The 12,956-nt window shown below is 54.8% G+C and overlaps 5 protein-coding genes across 5 annotated transcripts; 1 reads left to right on the top strand and 4 right to left on the bottom strand.

Annotated features, from left to right (window-relative positions):
• Positions 1 to 724: 724 nt before the first annotated feature.
• Positions 725 to 2,111, bottom strand: M409DRAFT_24781 (uncharacterized protein; the record flags this gene model as incomplete). Its single annotated transcript, XM_033807392.1, has 5 exons — positions 725 to 1,013; positions 1,068 to 1,389; positions 1,443 to 1,668; positions 1,720 to 1,883; positions 1,940 to 2,111. 5 exons carry the CDS (start codon positions 2,109 to 2,111, stop codon positions 725 to 727), a joined length of 1,173 nt encoding a protein of 390 aa, XP_033665765.1.
• Positions 2,112 to 2,559: 448 nt separating this feature from the next.
• M409DRAFT_56235 (uncharacterized protein) lies at positions 2,560 to 4,533 on the bottom strand (the record flags this gene model as incomplete). Its single annotated transcript, XM_033813227.1, has 2 exons — positions 2,560 to 2,905; positions 2,972 to 4,533. The coding sequence occupies 2 exons, from the start codon at positions 4,531 to 4,533 to the stop codon at positions 2,560 to 2,562; spliced, it is 1,908 nt and encodes a 635-aa protein (XP_033665764.1).
• Positions 4,534 to 5,041: 508 nt separating this feature from the next.
• Positions 5,042 to 6,724, top strand: M409DRAFT_24779 (uncharacterized protein; the record flags this gene model as incomplete). The annotated part of the gene is made up of 1 exon (XM_033807391.1): positions 5,042 to 6,724. One exon carries the CDS (start codon positions 5,042 to 5,044, stop codon positions 6,722 to 6,724), a length of 1,683 nt encoding a protein of 560 aa, XP_033665763.1.
• A 540-nt stretch (positions 6,725 to 7,264) lies between these two features.
• M409DRAFT_67588 (uncharacterized protein) lies at positions 7,265 to 9,244 on the bottom strand (the record flags this gene model as incomplete). Its single annotated transcript, XM_033817470.1, has 1 exon — positions 7,265 to 9,244. The coding sequence occupies one exon, from the start codon at positions 9,242 to 9,244 to the stop codon at positions 7,265 to 7,267; it is 1,980 nt and encodes a 659-aa protein (XP_033665762.1).
• Positions 9,245 to 9,653: 409 nt separating this feature from the next.
• Positions 9,654 to 12,693, bottom strand: M409DRAFT_24777 (uncharacterized protein; the record flags this gene model as incomplete). The annotated part of the gene is made up of 4 exons (XM_033807390.1): positions 9,654 to 10,746; positions 10,805 to 10,950; positions 11,077 to 12,301; positions 12,392 to 12,693. 4 exons carry the CDS (start codon positions 12,691 to 12,693, stop codon positions 9,654 to 9,656), a joined length of 2,766 nt encoding a protein of 921 aa, XP_033665761.1.
• Positions 12,694 to 12,956: the final 263 nt, after the last annotated feature.

Here is a 12,956-nt window from a genome sequence, read left to right as displayed (position 1 = left end):
CGCAGCGTGCAGCAGCGACGACGAGAAACGGGAGTCGTCGTTCGGCGTGGGCGCGGGTTGTCGCTACCGCCCACAGCTCATCAAACCGCTGGTCCCTGCCACTCATTCGCCGCCTGCAATTGGCTCGGGCCCTCAACGGCGACGCGGGCCGGACGCTTTAGCAAGCTAATGAAATTGGATGTTGTTGCTGTGAGCTTCGCCTTTCACTTCATCACGAGCACATGAAACACGATATCAATTGATGATGGAGAGCTGCTGAAAGAAGAAGACCTCGAGCACCTCTTCCCTGCCATCTCCACGACCGCCATCTCTTGTACTCCCAGACACGGCGACAACCAAGGCAAGGTCCCAAACAGTGAAACGGCGCCTGTGCTTCTCTCACTTGTTTGTGAATCCATGCAAAACGGCGGGTCTGTGTCCACGTGAGACCAAGCCTCTCCACCATCCGGCTGTTCAGCAAGTAACAACTTCATCCGGCGAGGCTGCAAGGGTGTTCAAGATCTCACGATGGATTATCATGTTCGCCATGAGGTGAGGTCAACACACTCATGCAAGGGAGCACTCCGCATTGTTCACCGCTACGTCTTCATGCAAGGGCGGATCTGTGTTCCTCGTGGATGCAAACAATGCGTTTCGCCATGACAATCCATCCTTGTGTTGCTACAGAGTCTTACAGCTTCCATCTCGATCCGTTCGAGTCAGACCAGACCTATAACGCGCCTCTCTAAGCTTTGCTTCTCGGCTCGATCGGCTTGGGTCGCTCCGGAGTATCAATTTGAGCCGACATCTTGGTCAGATACACATCACTTCCCTTGAACGATGGCGTCTTCTGGTCCAGGAAGAGGATGCTGAGCGGAAAGCCGTACTCGAATGGCGACGCCGATTCGATCTCCTCGATCTCCGCCTTCGACAGCTTGATACTTAGGCCTTCGATGTTGCCTTTGAGATGCTCGACCTTTCGTCCGCCCACGATGGGGAAAACGTTCGGTGTCTTGTGCATCACGTATGCAAGTCTGAATCAATCGTCAGCGTTGTCTTTGGCACCACAACGACGACCCGGCACTCACGCGATTCCCGTGATGACAGTCCCCTTCTCATTGGCAATCTTCTCAAGCACCTTGCTGATGGCAATGTCTCTCTCTGAGATCTGGAACATCTTGCGTCCATCCGTGGCTTTCCTCTGCTCCTCGCTCTTAAAGTTGCCTCCCCCAAGAGCTCCCCATGGCGCGAGACCCATCCCCTCTGCTTCACACATCGGAATGATGTCCCTCTCGAAGTCTCGAATGGAAGCGCTCCACTGGCCCTGGTAGACAACGAAAGGACGCATGCCGTGGTCTCGAGCCCATTGGTTAGCCTTGCTGACGATCCACGCTGGAGTATCGCTGACACCTGCACATAGTCCGTCAGACCATTGAACCACACCAACCTGATCTGGAACTCACCAAGATAGAGAACCTTCCCCTGATCGGCCAGAGTATTGAGGGACCTCATAATCTCCTCCACAGGCGTCGTGTAATCCCACCAATGGACATACAGCACATCGATATAGCTCGTCTTGAGTTTCTTCAGACTGGCCTCGACACTCATCACCATCGACTTTGTATTATTGCCCGTGTAATTGCTCTGCAGAGCCTTTGGGTCTGAGCCAGTGCGGTATCCCGAGGTGTACTACTCGGATGTAAGTCTGGGCCTCAATCTCTCCATCCTTCTTCCAATCACACACCTTCGTCGCAACTGATCCCTAACCCCCCTCTTCTCCATCCACTCCCCAATCCACGCCTCACTCTGCTCATTCTGATAATTATTCGCCGTATCAATAAAATTTCCCCCTTGCGCATAGAAATAATCCAAAATCTCGAAAGTCGTCTCTTTGGAACATTCGCCTATACAACATCAACACACAGCACACACGACGTCCGGGAAGGTAAGGAAGGTATACCCATAAAACTACTCCAAGCATCCCCAAAATTCATCGCTCCCAGACACAACGGCGAGACTCTGACACCCGCATTGGGGGCTAAGAGGCGGTGGTAGCCTAGGACGGAGGCGGGTCCATTGGCGGCGGGTCGGATCTCTGCGATGGAGTCTGTTTCGGTGAGTTTCGAGGCCATGGCGTGTATGTGAGAATTCACGAGTGAGTACTGCAAGAGACTGAGGTAGATTTCAACAACCGCGACAAAAGTACAAAGAGATCTAAACCGTCTCCTACGTCTCTTATATACCTCACCTCACATCATACAACCCCCTCTTCTCTTCCTCCGTATCTCCACAATCGTATATCCTTCATGCATAGAGGATTTTCTCGCATTCACACACCCGAACTCTGATCGACGACATAATGCAACGAGAGCCACACACATATGCGCTCCTCCGGCCCTAAATGCACAATGCAGAGGATAAGGCAAAGCCCTGGAATCCTTATCCCGGGCTCACTATCCCGAGAGCTGCATAAGATGCTCCATCGCACCTGTGCTTTGCGGGAGATGTGGTAAGCTGGTCCGTTTGTTTGGAAGGGGCCTTTTTCGCTAAAGGCTGAGATCAGCTGGGCGAGGCTGATTATTAGCCGGCAAGTCCTGTCGTGCGTGTATCTTCTGGTTGTTGTTGTTGTTGTTGTTGTTTGTGCACGGCTTTCAGCGCATAAATGTGCAGCGGGATAGGTGGGACCTTTGCGGCCGCTTGAATGAAGGATGGCTCAAGGGAGATTTGAGTGCTTGCAGATGATGGTATACAAGCGGCCGCAGATATGATCGACAGTGGGTATGCTTGCACAATTCCCATGCACAAGCCCAGCTGAATTGAGCAGCTGACGTACGGGGAGAGTGCATAAAGGCGAAATCCTCCTGCAGGTACGCGGCGTTTAGCACAAGCTCCCCCATTGAATGCAGCACATGCATCTGTGCTCAATCTTGGCAAGGTTCATAGTCCAACGCACAGGCTGCACTATCATCGAATCCGATTCACCCTCACATACGACGCATCCAACCACGACAAGCCCTGTGCGCGGAGATGGTCTCTGACGTCGGAGATAATCTCATCGCACCAGTCCACTTTGGCGTGGTCGCCTTGTTTCTGATACCATTTCATGGCGAATTGCAGCGGACAGCAGATCGAAAGGGCGCCGCCGACGTAGCTGGGGAAAGAGGCGCTCGATCCGATGTGGTGTAAGGAGTCGGAGCAGACGAAAGGCACGGTCTGGCAGAGGGAGTCTGTGCATTCGTAGACTCGCTTTTTGAGGAATGTTTGATTGGCTGTGGTGATGCACAGCGCGGCTGGCCGGGCTATTGAGAGGTCGTAGATTGCTTCACGGAGGGCCAAGAGGACAGTCCAGTAGTAGCCGTGGCGGACCGTGTCGATATTGCTGGAGAATTCGAGACATTTGGTGAAAGGTGTGTTGAGGTGGCCGTATTGCTCGAAGTACATTGGGAAGTGCTTGATATCCATGGTTCGGTAAGGTGACTTGGTTGGAAGGTCTTTATAGCACTGGAGCAGCCAATCTTGCAGTCGCTTTTCGAGATCTACGAGTTGGGCATATGTCTCGGTGATTGTAGGTACCCATCGACCTCGAGTTGCAACGATTCGGTCGGCTTCCTCGAGAAGGGCTGGGACTTCACAGGCGAGGGTATGCATTCTGGCGGCAGGCCGGTCTGCTTCGATTTCTTGCATCCGCTTCAGCCATTCGGGTTGCCCGAACACGAATGACTTTCTCGACTGAAGCGCGTCCATGAGCGCGACATGCCGGAAGTTGCACACCAGGTTTCTGGAGAACTGGGAGTCAAGTCTGTGTGGACCACGCATTGCAAGTAGTCCGCACAAGCCTCGACAATGAACGACCCAGCGATTGTCGCCATTTGTGATATCTAGAAACATCGCGCATGCCCCCAGAATGTCGATCGCACCCAAAAGGCTATCATTCGTGGCCGCGTTGGGTTTCCTCAGGCCATCGTTCAGGAGTTGAAGGGCAGCTTCATGTCTGCGCTTGCCCTCGATCTTGTAACGCTTGTCTTTTGTGTTGAGACCATGTTGCACCAGAAGAAGCGTGTCGACTGCCGCAGCCATAGCATCGCCCCTGGGAACCAGCCAGTCATCGATAATCTCTGATACCTGCTGTCGGTCGACAAATGCCGGTGGGAATTGCGCGTCAAGAAACGCTGCTTTTAATTGAACTCTGTAAGATGAAGTACTACTGATGGTCGCATCGCCAGGAAGTCCGATGGAGAACATGAAAGCCCAGAACATGCGGCGGTGATCATCAATCTGATCTTGGCTCAAAGTTTTTGGCTCAGGAGTGCATCCGGAACAAGTAGGTACGCCAAATCGACATTTCGACCGGTCCTTGCTGGGCTTTGCAATGCGGTTGGTGTGCCATGGGGTCCCTTGATGCCGTTCGTCTGAGCTCGTTGATGTGCTTGGGCTGCTGTACACCACCAGAGTCGATGACTTCTCAAAGTCCTCGTCCACTGTGTCTGGATATCTGCTCTCACTGCTGCTGCTTGTCATCAGTGAGTCCGGCCCATTGTTGGAGGAGGGGTCCATTGTCCAAATGTATGATTGAGGTATATGAGTTCCATTGATATGTCGGACGGAGCGTCCATGGGCCTGCTAGTGTTCTGATGGCCTTTCAAAAGTGCTATCGTCTCCAGACTGCACAGCTCCGTCTCGCCAACAATACCGACATGGCACTTGTCGCGGCGGAGGCGGCATATCAGAGACTTTGTCAAGCGGCAACAAATGTCCGTGTGTAGAAAGGCGCGGCAGCTGAAGTCGCTCGCGAAGGTTGACGGCCCGTGAGATTTGGTCCGTGCATACCCTGGAACATTTAGCATGGCGGGGCAGGAATTAAATGATTGTGTGCAACAAAACCCTCGACACCGACTCCCTCTACCATTGAACCGACGATAGCCTGGCGGACACCAGATCTTCAACAGCTCGAGCCAACTGTTTCCAATCGCTACTTTCCTGCTGCTCCTCGAAGCGGTCACCGCAACAACGCGTGAGTCACGAGACCGTCTCAGGGATGAGTGCCAACGGCATTGAGTCAAAGATGGAGGATTTAAAGGTCGATGGCACGGCACCATCTGCCGCAGAGAAGAAGCAGAAGCCACAGAAGCAGGACAAGGAGCGTAAAGACCAAAAGAAAGCAAGCAAGCCACAGCAAATGCCTGCGAAGAAGAAGACGGACGGCCCAGAGCTGATAGGCATCACGGAGCCCAAGACGGGTGATCTGTCGGAATGGTACCAGCAGGTCATCCTCAAGGGTGACATGCTCGAGTTCACCGACATCCCCGGCTGCTACATCTACCAGCCTGCGTCATATCGGATATGGGAGTTCATCCAGGACTTCTTCAACGAGCGCATTCGCAAGATGGGTGTGAAGAACTGCTACTTCCCCCTCTTCATTTCCGAAGCGAACCTGCAGCGTGAGAAGGACCACATCGAAGGCTTTGCGGCTGAGGTTGCGTGGGTGACGGAAGGAGGCAAGTCGAAGTTGGAGAAGCGGTTGGCTGTGCGCCCAACGTCGGAGACGGCCATGTACAGCTTCTACAGCAAGAAGATTCGATCACACAGAGACTTGCCGCTCAAGATGAACCAGTGGAATAACGTCGTGCGTTGGGAGTTCAAGCATGCGGTTCCATTCTTGCGATCAAGAGAGTTCCTCTGGCAGGAAGGTCACACCGCTCATCTGACAGAGGAGGAGGCTGGAAAGGAGGTCATGGAGATCCTCGATCACTACGCCTCTATCTACGAAGACTTGCTCGCTGTTCCAGTGGTCAAGGGCCAAAAGACGAAGAACGAGCAGTTCCCAGGCGCATACTACACAAAGACAATCGAAGGCTTCATCCCAGCGGTAGGGCGAGGCATTCAAGCAGCGACATCCCATTGTCTCGGCCAGCACTTCGCCAAGATGTTCGACATCACTATCGAAGACCCCAAGCAAGAAGTCAAGGAAGGCGAGAAGCGCAACAAGATCCACGTCTGGCAAAACAGCTGGGGTTTCACCACTCGCTCCATCGGCGTTATGGTCCTCATCCACGGCGACGACAAAGGTCTCGTCATCCCACCCCGCGTTGCCGATGTCCAAGTCGTCATCGTCCCCGTCGGCGTCACCGCAAAGACAAGCCCAGAAGCCAGGGAGAAACTCTACAACGAGATCGAAGGCCTCCGCACCGTTCTCGAAGACGCAAGCGTCCGTGTCGAGACCGACATGCGCGAAGGCTACTCCCCAGGCTACAAATTCAACGACTGGGAGCTGAAGGGTGTGCCGCTCCGTCTCGAATTCGGTCCTAAGGACTCTGAAAAGGGCGTCGTGACCACCTCCCGCCGCGACCGAGACGGCAAAGACACCATCCCTATCCCAGACGTCGCAAAGAAGGTCCCCGAACTACTCGAAACGATCCAAAAGGACATGCTCACGAAAGCATCCGACGAGTACGCCGCGCACCGCAAGATCGTCCGCCAATGGAGCGACTTCGTCCCCACGCTCAACGACAAGAACGTCATCCTCGTCCCGCACTGTCTCGGTGGACCCTGCGAGGACGAAATCAAGGACGATTCGAAGGGCAACGTCGAAGGCCAGGAAGTCGATGCCCGAGCCCCATCGATGGGTGCCAAGTCGCTGTGCATCCCTCACGATCAGCCAGAGCCAATTGCGGAGGGTACCAAGTGTATCAATCCCAAGTGCGGCCAGGCGGCGGAGAAGTGGGTGATGTTTGGACGTAGTTACTAAGCTTTCTGGAGTTGTTCTTGATACGGGATGAAGCGTTGGCGTGGTTGATGTGAATGATGAGGGGACACGGGTGCATGCGACAGGGGGACCCGTCAGGGGCGGCGGCGTTGATGAGGAGAGGAGCAGGGGATGTGAAGACGGTGTCCCACATGAGCGCTGTGTAAACCATAGTTCGAAGAGCACCAGATGATTACCCCAATGCATGCATGATATGAAGCGATGATGAATGTGTTCCTGAGGTCTCAATTATCGTTTGCGCCTATCAAATGCTCGCCTTGACAAGAGATATAAATCTAGCTCAGAAAACAACACGCCACTAGACATACGAACGAGAAATATCGCTAATGTGGGTATCTTCTCCAAGAACAAGAAAAAAAGATTCCATGACCATGACCACAACACACCCAAAGAAGATGCCGCGCGCCAGATGCTGTTCCAGTCCAGTCCAGTCCAGTCCAGTCCAGGATATCAACATGGTTACATGATGCCAAGAACAAGAACCACTCCTCTTTCCCTCTCAAGACCCAGAATCTCAAGCTCTTAATCCTCCCCCTCCCCCTCGCCCTCCCTACGGCCCGCATCCTCCCCATCATACAGCGCATCCATACTAGCGCTCTTCCTCAACCTCTTCATCTCCACCGCCCTCCTCACCTCCACGCCCTCCAACCGCCTCCTCAACAAAAACGCCTGCCTTAAAAACTCCCCGATCCTCGCCTCCTCCTCCGCGACGCCGATCTTACTCGTCATGTATGCGAAGTACTCGCCTTGCGTCTCACATTCCAAAAGCTCCTTGGCGTGCTGCTGGAGGAGCGTGAGGGCGACGTTGAAGAGGAAAGTTTTCTGGTGGGGGAGGCAGAGCCAGACGTCCCAGATGCGGAGGAGGATGGATTCGGGGAGGACGGAGGCGAAGGCCGTGAGGAACCAGGAGAGGGGCACGGTGTGTTGCGGGGAGATGTCGAGGGCGATGAGGTGTTCGCTGAGTTTGGGGAGGAGTTCGCGCACGTATTGGCGGAGGACGATGTTGTCGGAGATGGGGGCGGAGAGGGCGGTTTCTTTGGAGAAGTAGTCGAGGGGGAAGAAGTGGTCGACCATGTTGCAGAGGACCCAGAAGGCGTCGCTTTCGTCCGGGATCGCCAGGAGGAGGTAGCCTGCGATCATGTTGAGGCCTTGGGTGTAGCCTAGACCCGGGTATTTGTTTACGAAGGCGATGAGGACTTTTTTGAGGCGGTCGTAGCCTTTTTCCGCATAGTAGTCGTATTTGCTGGTGAGTGTGCGAGGGACGTCTTTGAGGATGGCGTCAATTTCTTCGGGGTCGGGGTTGTCGTTCATGGTGAGGTAGTGTTTGTACGCATCCGGCTGCATGATAGAATAGGTGTCCGAGAGTTCCATCCAGATGGGGTGGCGGAGGCGCATTGGGATGCCGCCGACGACAAGCCTTGTGAGCATTTCCAGTTTCTGCTTGCCACTATTCCCTTCATGGCCCCATCGTGAAGCCCCTACGAGCTCGCCACTCTTAGCTTCTTCTCCAGCTTGCTCTCGGGACTTCATCAATCGCACGAGGAACTTGTTCCACTCAGACTCCTGGGGATCCTTCGACGATGGTTGTGACAAGGTCGGCGGTAACTGATCCTTATCATGCCTCGTACTCATCTCCACGGGCTCTCTGGGCTCCCGACTGGCACGTGAATCCCGGCGTGCACTGGCTCCAATTCCACTAATCCCCTTAATGGTTCCAGTCAACGTAGAAGTCCATCCCGCGCTTTCATTGCTGTTAACACTAAGCACATCAATCGACTTCGGTCTATCCGCCCTAGACCTGATAGGCGGCGGCTGCACCGAAGCCGATCTCGAAGACGACGCAGTCCTCACCGAAGCCGCCGTTGGCTTCAAGCTGTCCTTGCGCTTCCCATTGCCCCCAAACAGCTTCGTCAACCCCCGAATCGTCCCAACACTACTGTCCACCACCGGCTCCGGCATCGTCGAATCACTGCTTTCCGAAGTATTAGTCGGCGCCAAATCCTCACTCGCCGCCGCCGCAAGCGACAGCCTCCTCCGCTCCGCCTGCTTAACACGATTCGCCGTCTCCGCAATGCGATTCGCAGGAATTTTCCACTCCTGTGCCAACCGCGTGAGCGCCGTCACATGCGCGTCCCGCTCCGCCAAAAGCGCGGAAAGATGCCTCACGAGTTCCACGGCGCCGCGATGGTCGATGATCCTGCGGAGGTTTTCTGTCGATGCCGCGGAGAGGGATTGTGGATGACTCGGCGGGCCGTCCTGCTCGTCGAACATGGACGGTCCGGAGTCCAAGAGGCCATTGAGGACGGGTTCGCTGGCACCTGGCGCGGCGTTGTCGGGGATGGTCGTCAGGTCATCATTGCTCAAGGGTTCGCTGGCATTGGCCTGGGGTTGTAGAGGGGGACTCGCCGAGTCTGCAGGGTCGGGGAAGGATGTCAGGGAATTGGTGTCATCGGCCTGGATCAGCGGAGCGCGGCTGGACCGCCTGCTCAGATCGCCGCTCATGGTATGGTGGTGCGTCCTCACTCATTCACATGGTCGTGGTGATGTTGTTGTGTTGGTGGCGAGGATGTTTGCTGCAGAAGTGAGGTGCTCTAGTGGCGGCGGCACGGCGTTCGCGAAGCCGACGCGACTTTGACATCATCATCACGACGCTGGCAGGATTCCATCGATATCAAAGAGAACACAAACCCATACACGCGAACGATCTGAAAGAATCAAACGGGTTCTCGTGAGCTGTTTCGTTCCATGAACTACCGAGAAAGCCAGACCTGCGTACCCATCCTCGTCATGAGTGTCCAAACGCCTCGCTAAATCATACATCGATAGAAAGCAAAAGTACCGAATGCAGTCTGATCTGAATCGCGAACCCCATAGAAAACGCATACGAAACACAGTCTGATATCGCGCCCTTCTAGCCGGCGTGGGGACCATCGGGTGGGTTCCAGCCGTCATGCTGATGCTGCCCTCCGTTCACTCCAGCGTTCCCCCCATATGGCCACTGTATGGCTTGAACTTGAGCCTGGTGCAGCTGTGCCAATAGCTGTCTACGATGCTCGCCGTGATGTCCATGCAGATGCCCCAATAACTGCTCCTGTTGTTGCCGTACGTGCTCCTGGGCTCGTTGTCGTTGCCGCAAAAGTCGCTGCTGCTGCGCAAGTCGAAGTTCACGGGCTCGCTGGAGACGATCAGGCAGCTGTCCTCCCCTAGCCTGTGCAGCACCGTCTTGAAGGACTGCTGCACGCGGCTGCGCCGGCGGTGGGTGTGGAGCCATTACAGCCGGTGGAGGAGGCTCGTTAGCAAAAGGATCCGCGCCAGGAAGATAGTCGTCAAGTATGTCGAACGGATCGCGAGCGCGAGCACGGTTTGCTGCTGGTTGTTGTGCTTGTTCCAAAGGCTGTGCTGCGGGCGCGTTCCAAGCAGGATTTGCTGCGCGTAGTGCTTGTGCTTGCAACATTGGGGGACGAAGATCGAAGACGGGTATGAAGCCTTGCATTCTAGGCACAGGTGGTCTCGCTGGTGCCGGATGGGCCGGGACATTGCCAGGCGGCATATTGGCTGGCTGACGACGAAGACGAGGATCTCTTGCACGAAGACGAGGATCTGCTGCCGGGTCTGCTTGACGATCGTGCTCTTGCTCGAAAAGCCGGTCGAGTCGGGCCACTTCGTTGTGGCGTGCGCCTCGAAGGCCTCGCTGCCGCCGACGAATGTCCAACAACTCCTCAGCGATATCTATCTCATCCTCAAAATCCTCGTCATCGTCAGCATCATCTTGGGCCAGGTATCGTCCGAAGCGTGGCATTCTGGCAAACAAACCTCCATAGTCATGTCCTGGTGGTAGGGGTATGCCGCCCGGCGCCATTGCTCCTCTCTGGATCCGGTCTTTGGTGGCCTTCTGGACAGCATCACTAACTTTGATCTCAAGGTCCTTTTCCGAAACATCAGGATTCTCGGCCATGGCAGCTGCTCTTGCGGCGGCCTCAGCTTCCTTGACTTCTCGCTCATGCCTGCGAAAAACGGTAAAGGTCAGTGTCTGAAGCTAAGAAATTCTGCAGGAAATCGTACCTCTCCTCGACGTTGTCATACAGCGGGCACTTCTTTTGTGAGGCGTTCACAGGTCCGCCGCGACCACCGCCCTGGTCGAAGTGATCGTAGCTCTTAAGCGACTCTGAGCAGACATAGCACTGTAAGTTGCCGCACGATGGGCAGCTCTATAAGAGTGTGGTCAGCATGATGTTCTCACAGATCTTCATCAGCTTAAAGTAGAGGCCCTCCAATGCCAGATTGGAGAGGAGGTAGTCGTAAGGTCAGGTCTCCAACAGACGACGCTCACTTACCATTTTATTGCAGCCATATTCCTTGATGAACTGCTTCTTGCATTTGTTGCAAGATCGTATCATCGCTGCAGTCATAGCTTCTTCAATCTTGTGTCGAGCATTGATCTTGTTGTCCTTGGCGTACTCTTCGCAGGATAGCGGGATGTGCGAGAGGGCTTTGCAGCGTCGGCAGCTGACCTTCTCGCACAAGGGGTTCATGCATCTGAATTCGAAATCCTCTTCGACCGGGGGAAGGATTGCTTTGTAGTCGCAGAATGGGCATTCTTCCAAGTCGTCCAGGCCAGCATCACGAATGTCCTTCTCTTGTTGCAATTGCTCCAGCTTTGTGAGCAGACCCTTGTCAGAGAGCTGGTGAAGTTGAGCATAAGCAAAGCCGGCGCCACAGCCAGCAGTGCAAAGCACTCGGCAGCGTGAATCGCCAACTTCAGATTTGATGTACGTCTTTGTACAATCAAAGCACGTGAAGTGGGCAACGTCGCCGTTGCAGTGGATCTGACGGTTCATGGGAAGCTCCTCAAAACATGCTTGGCACTCTGCTGTCTCCCCTGCCTCGATTGCCCGTTGCAGGTTCTCTTGTTCGGCGATCCTCTTAGCATTCTCTGCACGACGTTCAGCCACGACTCGCTCTGCTTGCTTACGAGCAGCCTTGAGTTCGTCGGACAGAGCGTCCCATCCAGAATTAGATGCGATGATATCAGCATCCGCGAGCATGCCTTTTGGGGGACGGCCTCTCCACCCAACGACTTGCTTGCCTTCTTTGGATTTGGTGAGGGCGATGAAAGTTGGGTAGAGATGCCGATGAATTGCTACTTGCTCTGCGATCAAGTTGTGAGTTGCTTCCGGGAATTCGGCCTTCAGCATGGCGGTGATAGTGCCTTTGAGGTGGGTGGGAACGACTTCACGATTTGGGCCCTCCCAGCGCTTGAGGTCGATGTCGTCTTCTTCTTCATCGCGCTTGCGCTTCTTCCCCTTGTCCCGCTTTGGATAGCTGTCTTTGGAGAGTAGCTGATTGACGATATGCTCGACTCGGTCAGATCCTGGAATATTGTCGATAGCATCGTACATCACACGAACGTGATCGTGGCAGACGTCTGGAAAGACTGCTAGGATATGCTGGAGGCAGTCATCGAATGTGAATAGCACGCCAGCAGGAAGAGCGGCTTGCTCTTCACGGGTATGTGGTTGTTCACTTGGGGCGCCGATGGATCTGGCTCGATCACCTGGGCTGTCGCGTCGAGTATTTAGCATGCTGTCGGTCCATCAAACTACGATAACCAAACAGTCTTCGCGGGCAGCAGAACTGGAAAGTACATACCTATTAGGAATGAAGACCTGTTCGCCATCGATGATGAGATATTCGCCGTCAAGGTGGTTGTCAAGCGGCGGTGAGGTCGGCGTGATCTGAGGTACGATGGGCTCATCTGGGAAGGTACCAGGCAGTCCTGCATTGAAGTCGATGAAGTCGTCCATGGCGAAGTCGTTAGCTCCAGGAGTGGCCTGTTGGTGCTCCGCAGGCGTGCGAACTGGTCTCGGCGGGTCAGGTATAGCCTCATCGGAAGACTCGTCGCTGACCAAGTCGATCACCACAGATCGCCGCCGAGCGGATGGTGATGCCATGGTGTGTGCGGAGAGTTGCTGAGAGGAGAAAATAGCCTGAAAGTATGTGGTGGATAGAAAATCGAGCGGGTTGGGCCGAAAGAATCGTGGTGGGGTCAATTAAGTCAATGAGAGTTGGAAAGTCGCTTTATCACTTCGCGGCGCTCGTCATGTGTCGGCCGTGAGGGTGCTTCCAGCGTGTCGGCGCCAGTGAAGGGCTGTGTCTGGAGTGTTCACGCCGTCCCCGAGACAAGCAGAGCAATGGCGGCCACGGGGAGAGCGGT

Source organism: Zasmidium cellare (assembly GCF_010093935.1).
Source record: "Zasmidium cellare ATCC 36951 unplaced genomic scaffold M409scaffold_24, whole genome shotgun sequence".
Taxonomy (NCBI): Eukaryota; Fungi; Ascomycota; class Dothideomycetes; order Mycosphaerellales; family Mycosphaerellaceae; genus Zasmidium; species Zasmidium cellare.
This window is presented reverse-complemented; position numbering and strand designations above follow the sequence as displayed.